The sequence below is a fragment of the Acanthochromis polyacanthus genome, chromosome 12, assembly GCF_021347895.1.
Source record: "Acanthochromis polyacanthus isolate Apoly-LR-REF ecotype Palm Island chromosome 12, KAUST_Apoly_ChrSc, whole genome shotgun sequence".
NCBI classification, from domain to species: Eukaryota; Metazoa; Chordata; class Actinopteri; family Pomacentridae; genus Acanthochromis; species Acanthochromis polyacanthus.
Window position 1 is genome coordinate 20,050,241 of NC_067124.1, and position 20,088 is coordinate 20,070,328.

Consider the following 20,088-nt stretch of genomic DNA (forward strand, 5'->3'; position numbering starts at 1 on the left):
TGACCATCATTGTGTCTGGTATGCGTTTCAGTTTTCTTGAGCATAAGGATGTGAATCTTAATGACCCATCTATCTCCTGAAAAACAATCTTTGATCTTGTCTTCCCAAAGAGATAATCATCTCATTTTGAGTATGTACGAGATTACAACTCCTTTGTTTATCTATTTGTGCAATGATTTTGATGTTTTGTTTTTTTTTATAAATAGAGGTTTGTTATACTGAAGTACCACTGCAAATGAGGAGCACATTGTCGTTTCTTTGCCTTTGTTTTTAGATGTGCTGTTGTTAATTGTTACTATTACAGTAAGAGTTTTTATTACATTTAAGGGTAAAACATTTGAATTCAATAATTCCATTTCTCTCCATAGTTGCAGAGAACCAAGGATACCGACTAAAACACAAAAACAGCCTTTAACAACCTGTCATGTATCAGCAAAAATAAGCTGTCTACATTTTGGCAGCAGAAACACAGGAGACTATTCATCAGCCAGATGAACCACAATTGCTATGGAAACCTCTCAAAACATTGCAAAAGAGCAATATCCAAAGGCACATGAGAGAATTTATTTAATAAATTCCAACAACAGCACCTGAAAACAATCAATCGGTCATAAGATGCCTGGTAATTAGCAGTCTATGCAACTCGAGTGCAAAAGAATGAAGGTTACCTAAAGGCCTATGGTGATGTTTTTAATCTAAATCCAGGCACCAAGTACATTAACTGCTTCCCCTTACAGGTAGAGCAAGCCACACAGAAAAGAATCACATTTATGTAGTAAAATAGATTTTGAGGAAAAAGCAGAATGTCCTTGGAGTGCGCTGGCTGCCACCCTCTGTTGCTCACAAACCCTTGTTCTAAGTTATGACCTTGGTGTGGACATCAGCTGTGAGTAACTCACTCCTAAAGGGATAAAATGTCAAGCATTTCTCAAAAAAAAAGGGGCAAAAAATCTCTTATATCGTAACCGTTTCAAATATAATGTCTCGTCCGTCCCGAACCTCTGGTGCGGGAACCGCTTTTCTGGTGAACAGGGGTTGAGGTGCGAAAATCAACAGCAGAACAGATGTGGTATTGTCCTCTGCAATTAGATTGAATGAGGTTGTGTTACAGTCACTTCTTCAACACCTATAAGACTGATGAAGGAAAAAGCACAAACTACCAGATGTCACATTACAATGCTGAGATTAGTAATGACCTGATCAGTCCATTCATCTGATATGCGGCGGTCCTCGCATCTCGCAAAAAAACGAGAATATACCCCTATGTCTTCTAAATACAAAAATCTATAGATTTTGCGATTAAACAGCCTCACTGGCAGCTTTATGAGGCCGTACGTTGTAAGGCACACTTTGTGGCTAAAGCTAATGCTTTAAGTGTCAATTGGTTTTGCAGGAATCTGGTCTTAAAATAAAAAATGAGCTGACTGAAATTCTGACCCAATGATGGAATTAAATTAGGTTCAGGAAAGCCATTACACTTTATATGTGACATCTTAAGCACGTAAACAACAATCAATTAAATAGTACTCAAGACGTTTCCCCCTAAAATAAAAATGTTAGCCTGCTGGTGGTGTAGAGGAAAAATAAGCCAGTGCTAACAATATCGACCAGTAAAAACATCTACAACCTTTCCATTAAGGCAAAGTATCAGACAAAATCACAAAACTATCAGTCTCTCACCTTGTTACAGTCGCAAAAATTGGTGCAAAATTGCATTTCACATCAGCGTGTTTCATGATGGTCAGACTTTACAGTAAAATGCCACCACAAATTCAACTTCCCGGGGGCCAGTTTTGACTCCACAGTAACATGAGTGCACATGGCTGACCACTGCCAATCCACAGTTTAATTACAGCACTTCTTGTTCTTGGGGGCTGTGCTGAGCTGTGACATGCTGGCCCTCTTTAACTGCAGCGCCTGTGGGGCAGCGCACTTGACTCCATCCCAGCCCTCTTGCAGCTCTACCTCTCCACTCAACAGACCCTGGTAGACCCGTCGAGTGAGGAGCTCAAAGGACTCCCTCACATTTTGGCCTGACTTCGCAGACGCCTCCACATAGGGCATCCCGAGCTGTCCAGCCAGTTTCTCAGCCTCCTCTCGGCTGACCGCCCTCTCCTTGTGAGCATCTCGGTCACTCTTTTGGCCTACCAGGATGAACAGAACCTTATGCGGCTGCACTCGATCGCACACCTCAGCGTGCCACTCCTTAATATGGTCAAAGGAGGCTCGGTTGGTCATGTCAAACACCAGCAGGCCTCCGACCGAGTTGCGGTAATAAGAGCGGGTTACTGACCTGAGGAAAGGGGTGAGGCAAAAGGGGAAAGAAAACAAGAGAGACAGAGGTTTTTAAAATTTTTAACACGTGAAAACATCCCAAAACCCTTACAGAGGAGTACAGAGTTCAGACTTTTCCAGCAGCTTATTTCCTGTTCCAGTCAGTAATAATAGCTGCTGTGTGTGAGTTGAGCCCTCTCAGATAAGCAGATTGACAAAGAATTTGTCTCTTTGTAAGAAACTGATATCCACTGTTTTCTCACCCTAATCATGAAATTGATTGAAGAACAGACATATAGTTCTTTCTTGAGTCATCGAATGTTGAAACCAAAGAAAGGCTTAGTTAAGGCTTCCAGCAGTCGGCAGTTGATGAAAACTCTTCGTTTGAACAGCTCTTACTGAAAGCAAACCTAATTCGGCTGAGCTTTAAGCTGACTTGTGGAATTAGAAGGCTACAAATATCACACAGAGTGGAGGTAAATGTGGGCATAACTTGCAATTTGCGACAGTTTATTAAAGTGGAGAGCTGAAATAATGTATTTAGATCAGGAATGAAGCATATTCCTCCTACTTCTTTCATTAAAAGCACTGAGCATGGAAAATGACGACTTTTAAGAGAGCTGTCTCTTTCACTTTAAGCTTTGCACACACACACTGCATTTCACAAGGTGGACACAGTCACAGCTGAAAGCAAATACTGATGAATAGCTCTGGTGTGGACAGAATAACCAGTGGTGGCTTATTTGGACAGTATATTTGCATGCCCACTAGTAGACTTTCTAATAATTATCTTTCAAATGGATTTTCATGTTTCATACAAAGAGGCACTGAGCTGTAGTACGTGGCCTGCTGTGTAAAGAAGTCTTGTGCAGGTTTGATAAATTAAGACATCGTCAAAGGATCAAAGGATTTAAAGTCAGCTCTGTAAGAAGAAGTGTTAAGCAACGACTGATATCTATGTGGATGGCAGACAGCCTGTCAGCAGATAAGTTCATCCTCACCTGAACCTTTCCTGCCCTGCCGTGTCCCAGAACTGCAGCTTGACACGGACCCCTGGTTCCACCTCCAGGAAGTGGACGTAGAAGTCTACACCTACTGTCTGGTTGATGGATTCCAGGAACGAGTCCTCAGTGTAGCGCTTGAGCATCGAGGACTTGCCCACGGTGGAGTCTCCCAGCATGATGATCCTGAACTGATACTGCCACAAAGTCAGGTCCATCGTTGCTGACATTGAGAAAATGGCGGGGAAGGGAGCTTGTAGGGATATAAACGTACAAAAAAATCGAGGTAAATAAAAAATTGATAGAATAAGATATGTTAAACATTTGAGATTAGAAAAGGTTGAAGAGGAATATAACAAACAGCCAGACTGGGTAAAAAATTGGACAGAACAAAAAGATGAAACCTGCAAGAGTCAAGCAGTCCTACACCAGCTTCTCACCAGTTGGTTCTCTACTTCTGATGTTCACAATGTTGAGAAACAATCAAGTAGCCACTCCTTTTTAATCACTCTGTACTCACAGCCACGCCAAACGCCTGTGTTTGGTGGCTGCAGCACAAGTCTCTCAGTCTCACATGGTGGCTCATGAAATCCTCTGCAAAATTAGGCGCGTAGAAAAATCCGCCCGACTAAATCGATCCCAGGAATCGCCGTAGTTCTCATCTGAGCTGCTGATCCTAACTGCTACTCTAAGCATGTTCATGAGTGTTGCCGTGCAGGGGTGTGGACTTCAAAAGTTTGCCTGTTGATACTTGACAAAAGGAGGGGCGAGAGCACAAGGACAAAGGGAGGGCCAGTTGTGGGAGAGAAAGAAGGGAGGTTCATAAGGAAGTAGTGGTTGTATTTAATGTCAGATAGAGGGAAACTGGGAAGTTTCCTGCTGTCACCAACTCACATGTCGTCCCAAAAAGAAAAAAATATAACAAGGGTGAGTGTTGGCCCTACACAATAATTTGCAGCAGGTTTTTTTTTATCACTTTATGGTCATGTCTGTTGAGTGAACTTGGCCACCAAAAAAAGGGAAGTTGATAACAATGGCGCTCTAAATCCCCTGGGAAAGGTTCAGGATATGCAATTAATTTTTGCACAACAGCTTAACACTACATTTATGACTATAATATATTTATGTTTAGGAATGTCACAATTCCGACTTTAATACTAAGCACAGGTACCAGTTATTAAAGGCAAAATCTGTGGTCAAATTGGGATAGCCTTCCAAACTATATTTCATCAGAAGGAAACTATCAAAACTTAAAACACACTATTTGATCCTGCTATTCTTTCCAAATTGATTCGGATATAATAGCTACTACTACTACTAAAATTATATGTACAGCAGGGTTGCTGCAGAAATCAGCCAGTCAAATTTAAAGCTTATTAATGCCATTTTAATGCTATACTGTGAAAAATTTGGAAACCACCCCTGACCAACCACCGGCTGCAGTCATTTTCTAAAATCCACATTTTCTAGCCATTTTTGCTGGGATTTACATTTCCCCATTCCCCACCACTCCTCCACCTGGTCCAGCCTGCCAGCCACTATAAGAACATGCAGTTCTTGGCCACTGTACCCGACCGGCCGGAACAGTTATCACAATGCTTAATGCCATTTAAGGCCGTAATTTTCGCAAAATCAACTTAATGTCTATTAATGCTCTTTAATGCCCTGCAGAAACTCTGTACAGAATGTTAACATTATCAGCATGGAATCTAACAGATCACCTGCTTTATCAGCATGTTTATTCAGTGCTGCGTCTTAGTATTGTGAGTTGTGTTTACTTCTACAGCTACTAGAGGGAACTTATGCTTCACAGTTTAACACAAATAATGACTACCTTGTAATGACAAATAATGTTTTAATTCAGAATAAACCCACACACTGCATCACACATGCATCCAAACTTCATAAATAGAAAAATATGGTATGATCATACATTTGAGTCAACAAAACATAAATAAAAGCAACAATAACCAAGTCGGAAGATGTACCTTGAAAGTTTGACACTTACAAGCTACGGTTGGCTGCTACTGATGTTTTGAGATCAACCTGAGGTCTTATTTTCAGTTTTATTATTTCAGTTTTCAAATGTCAAACCTTCTTCTCCCGTTTCCTTCAGTTGACTCAAAGGTCACCAATGTTTGCTGGACTGTCAGATGACTCTGCATCAGCATATTTCACTTTAGGAAGCTCTGGGCCAGAAACGGCAGCAAAGGGAAACCGAATTCAAACTCATATTTGTTGATAAAAGGCAAAAGGCTCAAACCTTAAAGTCATGCAACATGAACTGCTGAGTTCTGGTTTATGGAATAAAAGCTTACAACACTGCCAAGTGCATAAGTCTGCATATATCGGTTTCAGTACAGGAATAAAACCCAGTGTTGTTACGACCCTTAAACATATTATATCGTACTATTATAACAGAATAGTTCATAAACATGCTGCAGCCACAACCATTATGGTCCAAGTTAACTTTAAACCTGTAGAATTTTGACAGCAATCCAGAGCAAGAATATTTAACATCAAAGTTTGTATTCAAACCAGAGACATACATAAAACAAAACTGTCACCAAAAACAAGGATTTCAAAGAGGTAAAAGTATCAACAATGTGTCCAACTGCCATGATACAGAGGCAAAACACGGAGTATGCAAACAGCATGACAGTGCGTGTCTTATCAGTGTTTTCTTACATTGGATTGGACCGATTTGCAGGAATCGGCCAGACTGACTGACTGCTGCCACAAGTCCTGCCAACTCACCTGTTCATTCTGAGTAGTCACAATTTGCTATGCCTAACAACAAACTCCACTTCCCATCTTCTCAGAGTTTTGCCCAGGCATCTTGCCAACAATGATACCGCATACTTTCTGATAGGCTGATGTCGTACCATTTGTCATTTATCCTATTCTATGTTTGTAATTCAACAAGTGTTCTGTATAGCTATTCCACAACATCCACATTTCCTTAGAGTTTACTCATAAAAATGTTACTCAAATTTTTACCTTTCTTGACACAAAGGTTGAAGGCATTATACGTTTAGTGTACAAATGATTCTGCATACTGTGTCAAATGGAGTAAAAACAGCTTGATCTAAATTTTGGTTTTGCAGCATCTGCTAAGTGTGACCAATTTTTTTTTTTTTTTTTGCCAGGACCTTCCAATAATCTGCAAGAGTGACACAAATAACAGCAACTACACCTACAAAGAGGGAAACCTCAGCTCAGTGATGTCCACGTCAGGTGAGCTGCTACCACTGCGGTCGCTGTAAGTGTCCCTGGAACGGAAAAAAGCATAAAATGAGAATTAGAGCAGTAATATCATAAAAGGTTTGAAACTTCAGTGTAATGGTGCCATTACAGAGTCACGGTAAACTGTAATTATTATTAATGCATTTTTTGATGCGACTATAATGAATAATTAACTGCAACAAAAAATGATCAAGGCGTTGCTACAGTTCCCTGTTTAATGTTCCATACAAAGGAAAACTGAAACAACAATTAATTGGTTGCTGTGTTGTTGAAAAGTAAATTGCAACAAAGTAATGGCTGTGGGCTGGAACACCATTTTTTGATGATTGTTTTGCCCAGGTTTACCGAGGAGAAAGACGGCAGCCCTTAGCCATGTAGCTCTGGAGTTTTCCTGCTGCAGCCAGCAGGAGACCAAAGTATGGAGGAGAAGGTTTGATGGGTCTAGAGGTGAACTCTGGATGGTACTGCACTCCAACAAAGTAACAATGGTCTAAAACAAATAAAAGTGGATTAGTACAGCCATTTTGACCTCTACTGTATTAGACATACTTTACCATGAAACATGTGGGTAAAATACATGAGTAACAGAAGTAAGGGGATGCTTGTTTTCAACTTACCCTCCAATTCAATGACCTCCATTCTCTCTCCTTCCACATCCTGGCCAACAAACTGAAGTCCATTCTTTTCAAAGTGGTGCTTCAGCTCCGGATTCACCTGAAATGAGATGAAATTATTCAGGACAGTCTTATGAAGAAATTCTATTATCTTGCAATACTCAAGTCAATATTTGGACCCCTAAAACACTTATCCAGAGTTGGGTCATGGGGGCATGAGGGTAATCAGGGCCTTCCAGACATTCCTCTTCCAGCAAAGCTTTCTAGTTCTTCCTGTGGGATCTCAAGGTATTCTCAGACCAGATGAGACAAGTGATCCCTACAGCGAGTTCTGGTCTACCCCAGGCTCTCCTCCCAGTTGGATGTGCCCTGAAAACTTCTAAAGGAAGGTGCCCAGGAGGCACACTAATCAGATGCTGGAACCATCTATGCTGGCTTCTTTCGATGTGAACGAGCAGCTGTTATACGTCAAGCTCTCTGCAGATGTTTGAGTCTCTCACCCCATCCCAAAAGCTGAGCCCGTCCACCCTATGGAGAAAACTCATTTTAGCGGCTTCTATCTGTAATCTCATTCTTTAAATCACCAACCAGGTTCATGACGATAGGTGAGGGCCGGAACATAGACTGACCACCAGTAAATCATGAGCTTTGCCTTCCAGCTCAGCTTCCTCTTCAGCACAACAGAATTGTACAATCTCCACATTACTGCTGACGCTGCAACAGTCGGCCCATGTCACAGGTCATTGTTTGGGGAAGTAACTCTCCCCCATCCCAGAGGGCCCAATCCGTTGCTTTCCAGCACAAAACAATGCCCTTAGACTTAGAAGTTCTGTCTCTCATCCCAGACGCCTCACACTTGACTGAAAACTGCACACTGAGGGTCACAGAGGAAGCCAACAGAAACTTTACATTCGCATAAAGCAACGACATGATTCTAAGCTTCCTGAACCGGATACCCCATCACCACGGCTGTACTTTGAGGTCCTGTTTATGAATGTTGTAAAAGTGACTGGATAAAAAGGGGGTCACCCTGGCAGAGTCCAACACCCATTAGAAATGTATGTGATTTTGTGCCAAGAATAAACTACAGAACTGTTAAAACCTCAAGTCGCCGCAACATGTACCAGCCGAATAAGATACTGTAGACAATGTTTTATTTCATTAATAAATAAGGTCTGCTTTTTTTTTTTTAATGTTTTTCTGATTTTGGCACTCAAAAGTTTCCTTTTCAAGTACATCTGCCTTCGAGGAAATCCTGGGGCAGACTGAACTCACTGAAGGGATTATATATCTCATCAGGCCTGGGAACACTCTGGGAAGAACTGGAAAGCATAGCCAACGAAAGGAACATCTGGAATGACCTGCTGTACCCACTGCCTCTGCAATCCAGCCACGGATAAGCAGAAGAAATGGATAAATGCATGGATGTACTCCCAAACTTTAAAACTTTTGTTTTTCTCTCTACCTCAAATCTGTGTCTGTGCCTCTCTTCAACATATTCCACATCTCCATACAGTCTTCCTGCAAAAATCAAGCATCAATTATCACAAACATATCAGTTGTGAAGACGAATAAAACCTGAAACAGTTCACAGTTTGTTTCAGGAAGACACATACTCAATACACTGTTGCTGGATTTGAAAATGGTCCGCCTCTTCCCCAACCTCATAGTCCCACCCATCTGCCCTGGGTTGTGTTCTGGCATGTCAATCACCTGTCGAGATCAAATAGAATGTTAAACCACCAACCGTATTTGATGTGATACAAGCATGGTGGAGAAAAAAAAAAAAAAGCCAACCTACCACAGGGTGTTTGGATTCTGGATTAAATTCTGTGGAGTTGGCATCTGAAAAAGATAAGCAAGACTGATCTAAGCTCCTATCAACTTCCCAACAGGTCTAAGGTTCCTTCATCATTAAATTACAAACCACAGGAATCAAATATTGCTTGGCAGTGTCCTGCAGCTGAACAGCATAATTACTCACCTTCCCATTTGAGAACGTTGCGGGCAAACTCGCACACTGCCAGCTGCATGCCTAAACACACCCCTGCATAAAACAAGACCAACAGGATTTTTGCATAATGAGAGCTATTGTAAGGACTCATAAATAAAGAAAGGCTGAAGATCTCCATGGTAAAAACCACTTTCATGACTGAACGCTATTGGATTTGCATATAATTATACAGTGACTATAAAAATAATTTTTCTCTCTCTGGACTTTATGTATCATTATTTTACAGCTCTGAATGTTCTGAGTGGATGCAATTAAGCATTTATGTCACAGGCAGAGCAAGTCTCCACAAATGGTTCTAATTTACACAGAAAAATAAAACACTAAGTGATTGCAGGAGTGTATTCAGGTCTGTATTTTTTAGATTCGAGGGTGGCAGTAATTTTAGTTTTGAGTCTATGGAGCAAGAAGGTCTTTAACAACTGAACCTGACCTTAACATTTTTCTTAATTTGTCTTTGCGTAATTGCCCCAACTACGTTAAGCTGCATAGATATCCTCCCAGAACAGAAGGTTACAAGTCTTGCCACACATTCTTGTACATGGCTGTAACAAAAATTAACATTACTTTTCATTCTGTGTAACTTTTGCTTTGTATTTTAATTTGATATTTTTCAGGTAAAAAAAGGAATTCTTTGTGCCCTTCACAAGCCTGCCAGGGTTTGCTGTAAGCATCACTACAAAATTATGCCTCTGTTGAATGCTCTGAGCTGCAACTAAGTAATTATGCAGTCACTTGCGTTTTGTTTTATACTGGTTTCTAAAATGTATTTTGTTTGAACTTCAGTTTTGGTCCAATTTTTGTCATAATTACCAACACGCACTCCAACTTAATCAGGTAAACAATGAAGGACGAAATCCTACAAGATGAAATAACGGTATAAAGTATATAGAGTGCTCTAAAATGAAGGAAAGTCATTTGTAAAGCTTTTTCAGTTCTGACTGACTGTTCCAGACTTGCAGGCATTTAACCTATTGTTAATGACCTGTTCACACTTAGATACATGTGGCTCTACTAACTCATGTGATGATTGGATGGATCAGTGACATAAACGTGACCGTGATGACTTAAGGCGCTGACAACTCCACAAAAGGTTAAATGCCTGGTACTCCCAACCAGTGGATCCCCAGTTCAGTTGCCTTGTTTTAGCATGCATTTATACTGTGACTTCTATGACTGACAATCTTCAGTGACATAACAGAAGACGGAGAATATGAGAGAACACCGTATGAAATCTCTCACCCAGAAAGGGCTTATTCTGTTTCCTTGCCCAACTAATAGCCAGCATCTTGCCTTCTGTTCCTCGTACACCAAAACCTCCTGGAACCAACACACCACTGTGGAAACAGAGGAAAGGATTGTCAAGCCTCAGTTCATTTCACGTCCCTCTCTCTTTGGACAAAATGTTAGACTGGTAATCTAGTAAGCTAGTTCAACACAATACTCTAAGGTCGTTGAACTGAGTAAATATTAATTTTCACAATGTTGAATGTAAGAAATTATTGATCAAAACCTGCTTAGGACACACTGGACACATAAATCCAATGCATCCAAAAACAATCGGTCATTTCTCTTTACCAAAACAAACCTGAAAAGTGCTAAAATTCCTTTACTTTTTGTGGACAATTTAATGGACCTAGCTACTCACAACTTCCTTTAACTGCATGTTTGAACACATCTACATGACTCACAAATGAGCTCCATTTACATGCTTACAGTATTACACCAGACTGCCATCATGTGGCATGAAAGATAACATTGTATCACCACAGTGTAAATCTCAATGATGACAGCTGCTAATTTTCAACGTTCTCAAATCCTACTGCCACATGTTTTCTCCTACTATTGTCAACTCACTGAGAGCTGCAGAGTTTTTGCCAGGCCTCATGATATTTCACAGGCTCATCTTGCATAGTGGTAGTCTCCAAGTCAGCAGAGTCTATGTACTGTAATAACAACAAACAGTAGAATTTGCAAAGAGATCAGTCAGCATCGGGCAAACAGGTTTACTGCTGTATAAATACAGGCACAGGCAAGGCTGTACTGAAGTTCTACAGCTTTCTTTTCTGTAACACTCAACATGTGTAAAGCAAGTGTTAAAGAGTGCTGCTAAATCAATATGCAAAAAACATAATAGGTAAAATGTTTCTGTACCTTGACCTCTAGTTTGTGATTAATAGCAAGCGCTGAGTGTTCCAGTGCCTTAATAACAGACGTGTAGGAGTCCGCTAACTTTGTGTATTTCCCCACCAGGGCAATAGAAACATGCTCCAGGAGACGGTCAGATCTGAAAAGAGAGGGAGATTATTCACTGTACTGACCCCGGTGCGTCATTTAATTATAACTTCTCAGCTCCTCAAATAATAATTCAGTGCTGTTACTTCACCCCCACATCTAGCTTCCTGTAATGATACAGGACCATTACTCCTTCAGAGTTCAACATTCTTTGATTCGTAACACAATTCCCAGGATGACTCACTGATTGAACGTAGTGGGCCGTAACTGTAAAGTATATCATTTGCATCCATTTTCTCACAACCTTTGAGCAAGACGAAATTAGAGACAAGTAAATGACTAGCTTCCTCACCTGTCAGCCATCTCCTTCCACTTTGTAAGCATCTTTCTGGGTCTCATCTCAACAGGCAGGTTTAGCCGCTTGCAGAAGTAGTTCACAACACCTTGGTCCTCCAGAAGCAGGGGCACTTTGTAAATTGAAGACACGTCATGGACACAGATTACCTGTAAAGAATTAGAAGAGATTGTTACCATGTTCCTTCATGTTTACTTTTTAATGAATAGTGTGACGGATCAATAACATGCTTGGATTGTGATTTTAACTGGTAATAATTATGTCATACTATTGGTATTGTCGCACAACTTTCATGATGATTCTGCAACACCTGAGGGTAGAATCTCTGAGCTCAGGCTTTATGTTTAGTGGACATTAAAACAACATTTTCGCATCCAGTACCACATATTTTCACCAATGAGCAAGGGATGACTTAATGGTAAAAAAATGGCCAACCCTATCTGATAATAGCGTAGTGAAGTGGTGGTTGTTATTGCTTCAGTCACTCCGAATACATACTTTTTTTTTTTTTTGATTAGATACAGCTTTAACACAATTATTATTATGTTAAAATAATACAAAAAGGTCACCGCAACTGCAGAGACAGTGGTGACAACATAAACTACACTAGTTCAGCCTGCTCTACACAGTTTTCAGTGAGGCTGCTAACTGGGACAAAAACAAGACTTTACCTGTGTGGGCTCCACATGACAAAACATGGATATCTTCTCCTTGACAGACGTTTCCAGGGGCATTGCACAGCGGCACATAATCTGGCAAAGAGATATGTATGTTAGTGTAATATCAATAAGCAAAATAATAGCCGGGCACATTTTTGGGGGTTGGTATTTAAAGACATACTTAAGCAGACTTTGTTTGTCTACATCATGAGATCAATACGCATCTAAGAATTACTGAGTTATCGACACATAAAACAAGAACAAGTAACCTGGCCTGTGTAAACCTGGCATGCAGGAGGGAATGCCAAGTTTGAGAAACCGCTATAATCTGACTCACCAAATCTGGAGACAAGCCCAGTCCTCTGAGCTCTCGGACACTGTTTTGGGTCGGTTTGGTTTTTTGCTCTCCTGTTGTACTGGGCTGAATTTAAAAACAAAAAGAAATTGTATAAAACTGACTCAAAAGTGTCAATGCAAATGAAGTGAGTTGTGATTTTTCCTGCACAATAACATTCTCCAACAATTAACAAAAAAACAAACAGAACAACACTAAAGACCTACACCACAATAATAATAATAATACTGTGGAATATTGTGATCTTATAGTTAATTTTCCTGCAATACCTGTTGATGAATGCATGCTGTGTGTTGCATACCTGTGGAACCAAGCTGACGTGGATGTTGCAGAAGTTCTCCCTCTTCACTTTGAACTGGAACTGTCTGAAGGCCTCTATAAAAGGCATGCTCTCGATGTCCCCTACTGTGCCTCCCAGCTGTTGGCACAAAACATCAGCTTAGACTACAGAACTGCATGGATGAACAGACAGGTTAGTTCTCAGCATTTCATATTTGCTGACCAACTTGTTGTCAGCAGCACTGAGCCCATAATTCTGTCAGAGCTGGTTTGAAGTATGGAGAGAACTGCTAGGGGCAGGATAATAATTTAATTTAGTTTATGAGAATTTCACTCTTTTCAGCTGCAAATTTATTAAATATGAAATAATTCTGCACAAGGTACTCTACTGAAAAAACAAATACGCACGAAGATTTACCACTTTTTTTTAAATAAAAAGAAAACCCTACTGTATGCCGTCCCTTTCATTTCTAGAAACAGTGCCAGTCTCAGAGAAGAGGATAGTTTTACAGACTCTCCTCAAGAAATCCAATTCAAATCAATTTTCAGTTTTTCTTGTTTGTCTCTCTGCTTGACTCACTCGCATTTGTGCAAGTTCTGTGATTTCTCGCATCACTTACAGAATAATGCCACAATTTTCTGTTGCTTCAAGTAACATGATTGGTCTCACTTCTTTATTTCTCCACAAAACTAAATCCTGATGAAAAAATAAAATAAAAATATCACCTGTAGGTGACTCAGGAGAGTGTAAATGTAGCATTTTGTGCTCGTCAAAAACAGTGTTTAGAATCCTGTCACACTGAATGCAAAATCAATGCTGGCTACCAGCATGAACTCACACTTGCAGACAGCAATTTACCTCTATGACACAAACTTGAGGCTCCACACCGTCATCATCCACTGGAATCCAAGCCTGCTTCATTACCCACTCCTGTATGGCATCTGTGATGTGGGGGACCACTGAGAAAACATGTCAGTATGATCACAAAATTAAAGAAAGGATTTGCATTGTGCATTAGACAATTTGTTCTAAAATGCACAAATCAAAATACAAAATGTGTTCATGTTTTGAATCTGCTGGCATGTCACATTTGTAGGAAGTAGGAGAATTTATATTCAGTAAAAATAGTATGCTTCAGTGAAGGTACCTGTGCATTTGCATTTTAAAATAACTCATCACTCAAAAATCACGCCCACACCAAGCAGTTTTTCCCGTATCCGTTTCTGCATCCATCATCATCAAACTATAAGCACTTCTAACCTTGTACTGTCTTTCCCAGATAGTCTCCTTTTCTTTCCTTGTTAATTACTGACTGGTAGATCTTTCCAGTGGTGAGGTTGTTGTCTCTGATAAGGCGAATGTCTAAGAAACGCTCATAGTTTCCCAAGTCAAGATCCACTTCTCCTCCATCATCGAGAACAAACACTTCACCTGGAAAGCAAAGACATTAACTTATTAAACACTTAGTGTATGCAGCACAACAAGAGTGGAAATTCAGTACTTTGATTGCTGACATTACAATTAACTGCCGTATGGAAACAATCTGAGCCTATGCCACTTGAAGTTCAGCCATTATGCTTCCGCACTATATCTACAGTTTCTCTGTTACAGCAACTTTTGCCAGTGTCACAAGAAACACACCAGTGCAAAATTGGTAAGGATTTAGAATTTTGGAAAAGTAAAAAAAGGATCTCTAGAGGTCCTGTGTCCATGCCGCACTGGGTTAGAAGAGTTTAAGTAACATAAAGGGGACCAACACAATACTAGGCAGGTGGTCATAATCTTACGCCCGATCTGTGTATACTAAAATAATGCAGACATGCGCTTCAAAAATGGCCAAAAATAAGAGGAATTGCAAAGACAACTGCCAAATAAAGACACAGACTTGTTGCCTTTATTATATGCAGACTGATGGTACTTATTGTCAGGTGTACTCACCTCACAAAGGCCCATTCTGACACAGGAAAATCACTGTATTTCTTGTCCAATATTAACCACAGGACTCAACCACACAATCAACCACAACAGCAACTAATAGATGATGACAAACAATAATAATCAACAATGCTGGATGTGGTGAATTACTCACCATGTTCATAAGGTGAGAAGGTGCCAGCGTCAATATTGATGTATGGATCGATTTTGATAGCAGTGACATGAAGGCCGCAGGACTTGAGGATTGTGCCAACACTGCTGGCAATGATGCCCTTACCAATCCCCGATATAACACCGCCCGTAACCAAGATGTACTTCATACTGGCATGTGAAGACTAAACACACACACACAAAAAAGAATTCAGTAAATATTCTGCAAACCTACTTCTAATCTCCAGGGCATGTTACCAGTTCAGCCACATGTCAGACACAGAGGAGGTGCTGGTGTGGTAGAAATCAGAAATCATGTTGTTCAGTCCCACAAACACAAAAATCAATCTTACATAGCTAGAAAACTGGGAATATTTCTTGGCTCAGACCTAAGGTTTAAAACACAAACCAAAACAGTTGTTCAGTCCTGCATCATTCAAATAAGAACTGTCTCACCATTCAAATAATTTCTCTCTTACTCTGAACTAGAGTAAGATCTACTTCAACATGCAGCAACTTGGCTTCTTACTTGTAAAACAGCTCCATTGTTTTGGGTTTTTTGCTTTCCTGGTCACTGTTCTCTCCGTTCTGCCTAACTGGCTTTCTCTTGTAATATTGTTAACCTGAGTATCCCCTTTGATGGTTTGTTTGTCAAAGTACTTTATATAGGTGCTACACAAACAAAATCAGAATTTCTGTTCTGTGGATGTGCACTATTACTCAAGTAGTCAACTAATATTTCAAGTACATTGGTTACCTTTATATACCTACTAACCATACAAGAACACTTGCATACATACATACAGATATACAGATGATTCTTTTTGTCTGACATTATTTCTCTCTGGCTCAATCCTGCAAACTACTTTAACAAATGAAACATTTTTAAAAATTGCAATGGCACTATAAAACATTAAAACAGCATTTCTAAGGGTTAGGTGTGAATATATTTGTTATAAACTTCAGACGTCGAGCTAATTATTTGTTTACATGCATTTTTCTAAATTAATCAGCCATATATTGCATGATGACATTGAAAAAAAATGTAATATGCATAAATACCCCAAACAGAGAGCATTTAACCTCTACAGACTCTCTCGCAGGTTAAACGGTTTACAACCCCAAGTCTGTATAACTAGCTCATATGATACGAAATGAAAAGGCGGGAAAATATAGCCGCACTATAAACGGGGAAATACAAAAAAAGACTGTCGCGAGCATTTGGGGTTGTTTTATTTGACATTTTAATGCCAGCTAATTGCCATTAAAATAATGCTCGAGAGTTTGTTTGTCTAAGCTGAAACACGAGCGCCGACAAAGTTTGACCTAGCTAAACTTAGCTAACGTTGTCTTTCCCAGTGCTGCTTTGCTCTAACTATAATTTTACAAGATAACCTGACCCAAAGGTAATATGTGTGTGTGCCAAGTGCACCTGTGACCCACAGTCAAGGCAGCTAGCTTGTTGGGACCAATTCTGAGAGAACAACGACTGGCAACATTTTAACATTATCGTTATCGACTGACAACACTAGGAAACGAAAAGCACAAACTCACTAAACAGGAAGAAAGAATAGGAAGAAAGAGGCGTCTTGGAGTGCTTTAGCAGGCCCTTTCTCTTGCGATTTTTCCTCTATTTACGAAGCATCCGACCCCACGTTGCAGCAACAGTACCAAACACGTGTTTTAAAAGCTCCCTGAATCACTTCTCAACAGAACACCTTGCTTACTTCCGTTTAGGTTCGCATTAAAAAAAAGCCCTCTTATTGGTTGCTCAGGCAACGTTTACTTTCCGCTCCCAAAGGGTTCACCAATGAGATTGCAGGATTCTGGTTTAAGTTCCGGAAAGCGTCTCCCTGACAGACTAAACTCTGGGCGAAATGAGTTCGTTTCAGCCTGCATACATAGGAGAGTACTGCATTTCAAGGACAGAGCAAACGCATCTAATTATAATTGGAAATGAATGAGAAAAAAATTCCGTCAGCCTTATTGAAATACCCTTTATTAATCATGTTGTCAGATAGGTCGTGATGTTTCTTTATGTAAGGAGATATAATCATGTTTACTCTCAGTCCTCATTACTTGTCATCCAGTGACAAAAAGACAGCACAGACACTATAATAATAAACTGAAAATATCTAGATGATATCAAATCATCTTATACTGTCACCTGCTTATTTCTTCCACTCAGTCTCACCACTAGATGGCATGTGTGCTTTATTTTTACATCACGCAACCTAAATCCAGGCTAAATTGAGCTTTTAAAATGCATAACATTATTCACAAATAATGATTCCACTCACTTCATGGTGGGAAATAAGCCATCGGGTGTTTTAACACTGAGATGAATATTGATGAGCCATATATCCTGATAGGGTCACATGTGGCATCACAAAATAGAGCAATAGTGCCTCTTAAAACCCAATTTACACAGTAACACTGGCTGATATTGAAGTTTTGCTTCATGTATTCACTGTCGTGCTGCTCCAGTTTTGCTATGGGTAATGAGAGTGGTGATTCTAATTCATTTCTGTCCATGATCTTGATCTAATTAAAGACCTCATCCCTGCCACCTCATTTTCATAAGCTGTTCCCTTCAATTACATCTGACAAGTGAGCACAGACACATATTAACCTCCTGCATGAAGAGGTACTGTGCTTCCCTCGTCTCTCTGCAATCTCAAAATACCAGAGAGGGCTATTCAAAGGTGATTCTGATTCTCTGAATCTACCTATTTGCAAAACACATCTGGGATGGCAGTGTACCCTTCACACCCACAGTATGCTTGTTCCCATTTTCTCAGATAGAGATGGCAAAACAGTGCCATGCAATGCCATGTTTTGCAATGTGTTGTGGTTATATGTCTGAAAATGGTCAAAGTCAGATGTGACAGCTCATCCTTGTTTGTTAATGATTGCCTACACAGTCACTCATGTTTTTACCCCTGACAAAGAGAAAGGAAGCCAAAGTTTCTACAAGGATCAGCTTTGCTATTATTAAAACAGGCAAAAAAAATCATATGTGATACTATAGAACTGTGATAATGAATCACATTGTTGACTGCAAAGTAATGTGACTCGTCCCCTGAAGGTCCTATAGATAATGATGCTGGATGCCAGACAGGTAAATAGATCTGTCATTAATAACTCAATACTACAGTTTAGACTTCTGTGTGTAACCCATCCATCCATTCTCTATACACCGCTTTATCCTCACTAGGGTCGCGGGGGGTGCTGGAACCAGGGATCTTCTTGCTGCAAGGTGAAAGTGCTAACCACTTACTACACTGTGCAGCCCTGTGTGTAATCCATACTGCATTATGAATAAGGATGTAAGATGACTGACGGAAAAGCTTCATGAAACAGATTATAATGAAGCCAGTTGGTTTATGTAAGGTTTAGTAAATATGTTTCAGAAATTTAATTAAAGCAGGGTGGGAGTTCATGTCCAACAGAGGGGTAAATATGAGACAGGACTGTGTTCTTAGAGTTTTGGGAGGAGGGAAGGTTCATTTTTCTTCACAAAGAAGTAATGTAGGAAAATGATATTTCTTTGTTAACAGATTTTCAACAGCGTGATTTTCCAGTCATCTCAAAACCTAAAGGTAAAGTTAAAAAAAAAGAGCAATTAAATCAGTTCTTGGAGTTTATTTGTAACAGTTACCCTTCATTCTGCGAAAACAGAGCTGAGACTTAATACAAACAAGAATCAAGATGAACTCTAACTTACTTGACTTCAGACTTTCCTCAGAGCTGTAAGTCATGCCAGTCTTCCCTGCATATCCTCTCCCTCTCTCTCTCTCCAAATGACACACCTAACTCATGGAAGATCCCAGCAATTATCACCTTCCCCTCTGCTGTGCCACACCCACTGCTTCACAGGTAAACATACAGAGCCGTCCACAGGTTTGTTGTCTGACTGGTATGAGTCAAAATAAACAGTCCTATAAAATGTTCCTGGTAAAAAAAATATTATATCTTTTGGTGTACTTATGCTTCTGAAAAAAAGATAGATAGATAGATAGATAGATAGATAGATAGATAGATAGATAGATAGATAGATAGATAGATAGATAGATAGATAGATAGATAGATAGATAGATAGATAGATAGATAGATAGATAGATAGATAGATAGATAGATAGATAGGTAGACAGACAGACAGACAGACAGACAGACAGACAGACATCAATGCCTTCTAACACTTTCATTTAGGTCAAGGAAGGTGATAGGCAGGTTGGCTGAGCGGACTTCTTGAGGGCAAAAGAGGTCAATTTATTTTACAGTGCTTCTTCATTGATGTGAGATTTAAAGTGATAAAACAAAAATAATTTCCAAGAAAAAAAACACAAAATTACCTCATAGCTACTCAAGAAGTCGCATTTTGGCAGCCCAGCCTCATCTCTCTTGATAGAGAAAAATCTCTACCCCTTAGATAGGGCGCTCAATTCACACTTACACACTTCAGCTCTACCATCACACAGGATGGAAGGTTGTTCCATAACGTAGACGCACATAAATCTCTAAACAGCATCACTGTACACACAAGGAACTTATTGCTATTTCTAAATGTCTCCCCGAAAGCTAAACATGTAAAATCAATACTGATTGATGCGTTTTGATACAAAAGAAACATTTGTGAAAAAAGTTTTTAAAAAAATCTCTCCACCTGGTCTGGCCCAATGATGTCACTCTGACATCACCAACACATAAAGTCAGGGAGTACTGACCGGCCTGCTGCCAAACACTGGTCCTACGTGATGAGTCAGAACAAAAGAACAAAGGAAGGAAAGTATGAACAGGGAAACAAACCATTAAACCACATTTGACCTGTAACTTCATAAAGGATAACTAAAACTAATTAAAGGCTGTTTTTCTTTTAATCCTCTACATGATGGATGTAAACTGTAACATAATATGAACACTAACAACCTCAGGATAGTATGTGCCACAATGTTACACTAGCATGGTTAAAT

The 20,088-nt window shown here is 39.8% G+C and overlaps 2 protein-coding genes across 3 annotated transcripts; both read right to left on the reverse strand.

Moving 5' to 3' along the window:
• Window positions 1-542: 542 nt before the first annotated feature.
• On the reverse strand, window positions 543-5,015 carry rab42b (RAB42, member RAS oncogene family). 2 transcript variants are annotated; one of them, XM_022192503.2, is made up of 3 exons: window positions 3,716-5,015; window positions 3,276-3,528; window positions 543-2,293 (listed from the first exon to the last, which is right to left on the reverse strand). In XM_022192503.2, the coding sequence occupies exons 2-3, from the start codon at window positions 3,503-3,505 to the stop codon at window positions 1,846-1,848; spliced, it is 678 nt and encodes a 225-aa protein (XP_022048195.1). In that variant the 5' UTR covers window positions 3,506-3,528; window positions 3,716-5,015; the 3' UTR covers window positions 543-1,845. The 2 variants fall into 2 exon arrangements, with proteins under 2 accessions (XP_022048195.1, XP_022048278.1); XM_022192586.2 differs by having other exon boundaries at window positions 3,680-5,015.
• A 95-nt stretch (window positions 5,016-5,110) lies between these two features.
• On the reverse strand, window positions 5,111-16,861 carry LOC110949906 (CTP synthase 1-like). The gene is made up of 18 exons (XM_022192264.2): window positions 16,670-16,861; window positions 15,120-15,300; window positions 14,291-14,461; window positions 13,889-13,989; window positions 13,052-13,168; window positions 12,733-12,816; window positions 12,408-12,488; window positions 11,734-11,885; window positions 11,301-11,433; window positions 11,004-11,092; window positions 10,389-10,483; window positions 9,120-9,182; window positions 8,937-8,980; window positions 8,752-8,848; window positions 8,601-8,656; window positions 7,139-7,235; window positions 6,867-7,011; window positions 5,111-6,547 (listed from the first exon to the last, which is right to left on the reverse strand). The coding sequence occupies exons 2-18, from the start codon at window positions 15,283-15,285 to the stop codon at window positions 6,472-6,474; spliced, it is 1,767 nt and encodes a 588-aa protein (XP_022047956.1). The 5' UTR covers window positions 15,286-15,300; window positions 16,670-16,861; the 3' UTR covers window positions 5,111-6,471.
• Between the last annotated feature and the right edge of the window lie 3,227 nt (window positions 16,862-20,088).

What these genes read in the sequence shown, in the direction of transcription:
- rab42b (XM_022192503.2), bottom strand. Translation starts at nt 3,505, where the DNA reads ATGTCAGCAACGATGGACCTGACTTTGTGGCAGTATCAGTTCAGGATC. An exon ending in GCAGGGCAGGAAAGGTTCAG is followed by an intron (nt 2,294 to 3,275) that starts GTGAGGATGAAC and finishes CCCTTTCCTCAG; the next exon opens with GTCAGTAACCCGCTCTTATT.
- LOC110949906 (XM_022192264.2), bottom strand. Translation starts at nt 15,285, where the DNA reads ATGAAGTACATCTTGGTTACGGGCGGTGTTATATCGGGGATTGGTAAG. An exon ending in TGGAAGGAGATGGCTGACAG is followed by an intron (nt 11,434 to 11,733) that starts GTGAGGAAGCTA and finishes CTCTCTTTTCAG; the next exon opens with ATCTGACCGTCTCCTGGAGC. An exon ending in CAACGTTCTCAAATGGGAAG is followed by an intron (nt 8,981 to 9,119) that starts GTGAGTAATTAT and finishes TATCTTTTTCAG; the next exon opens with ATGCCAACTCCACAGAATTT.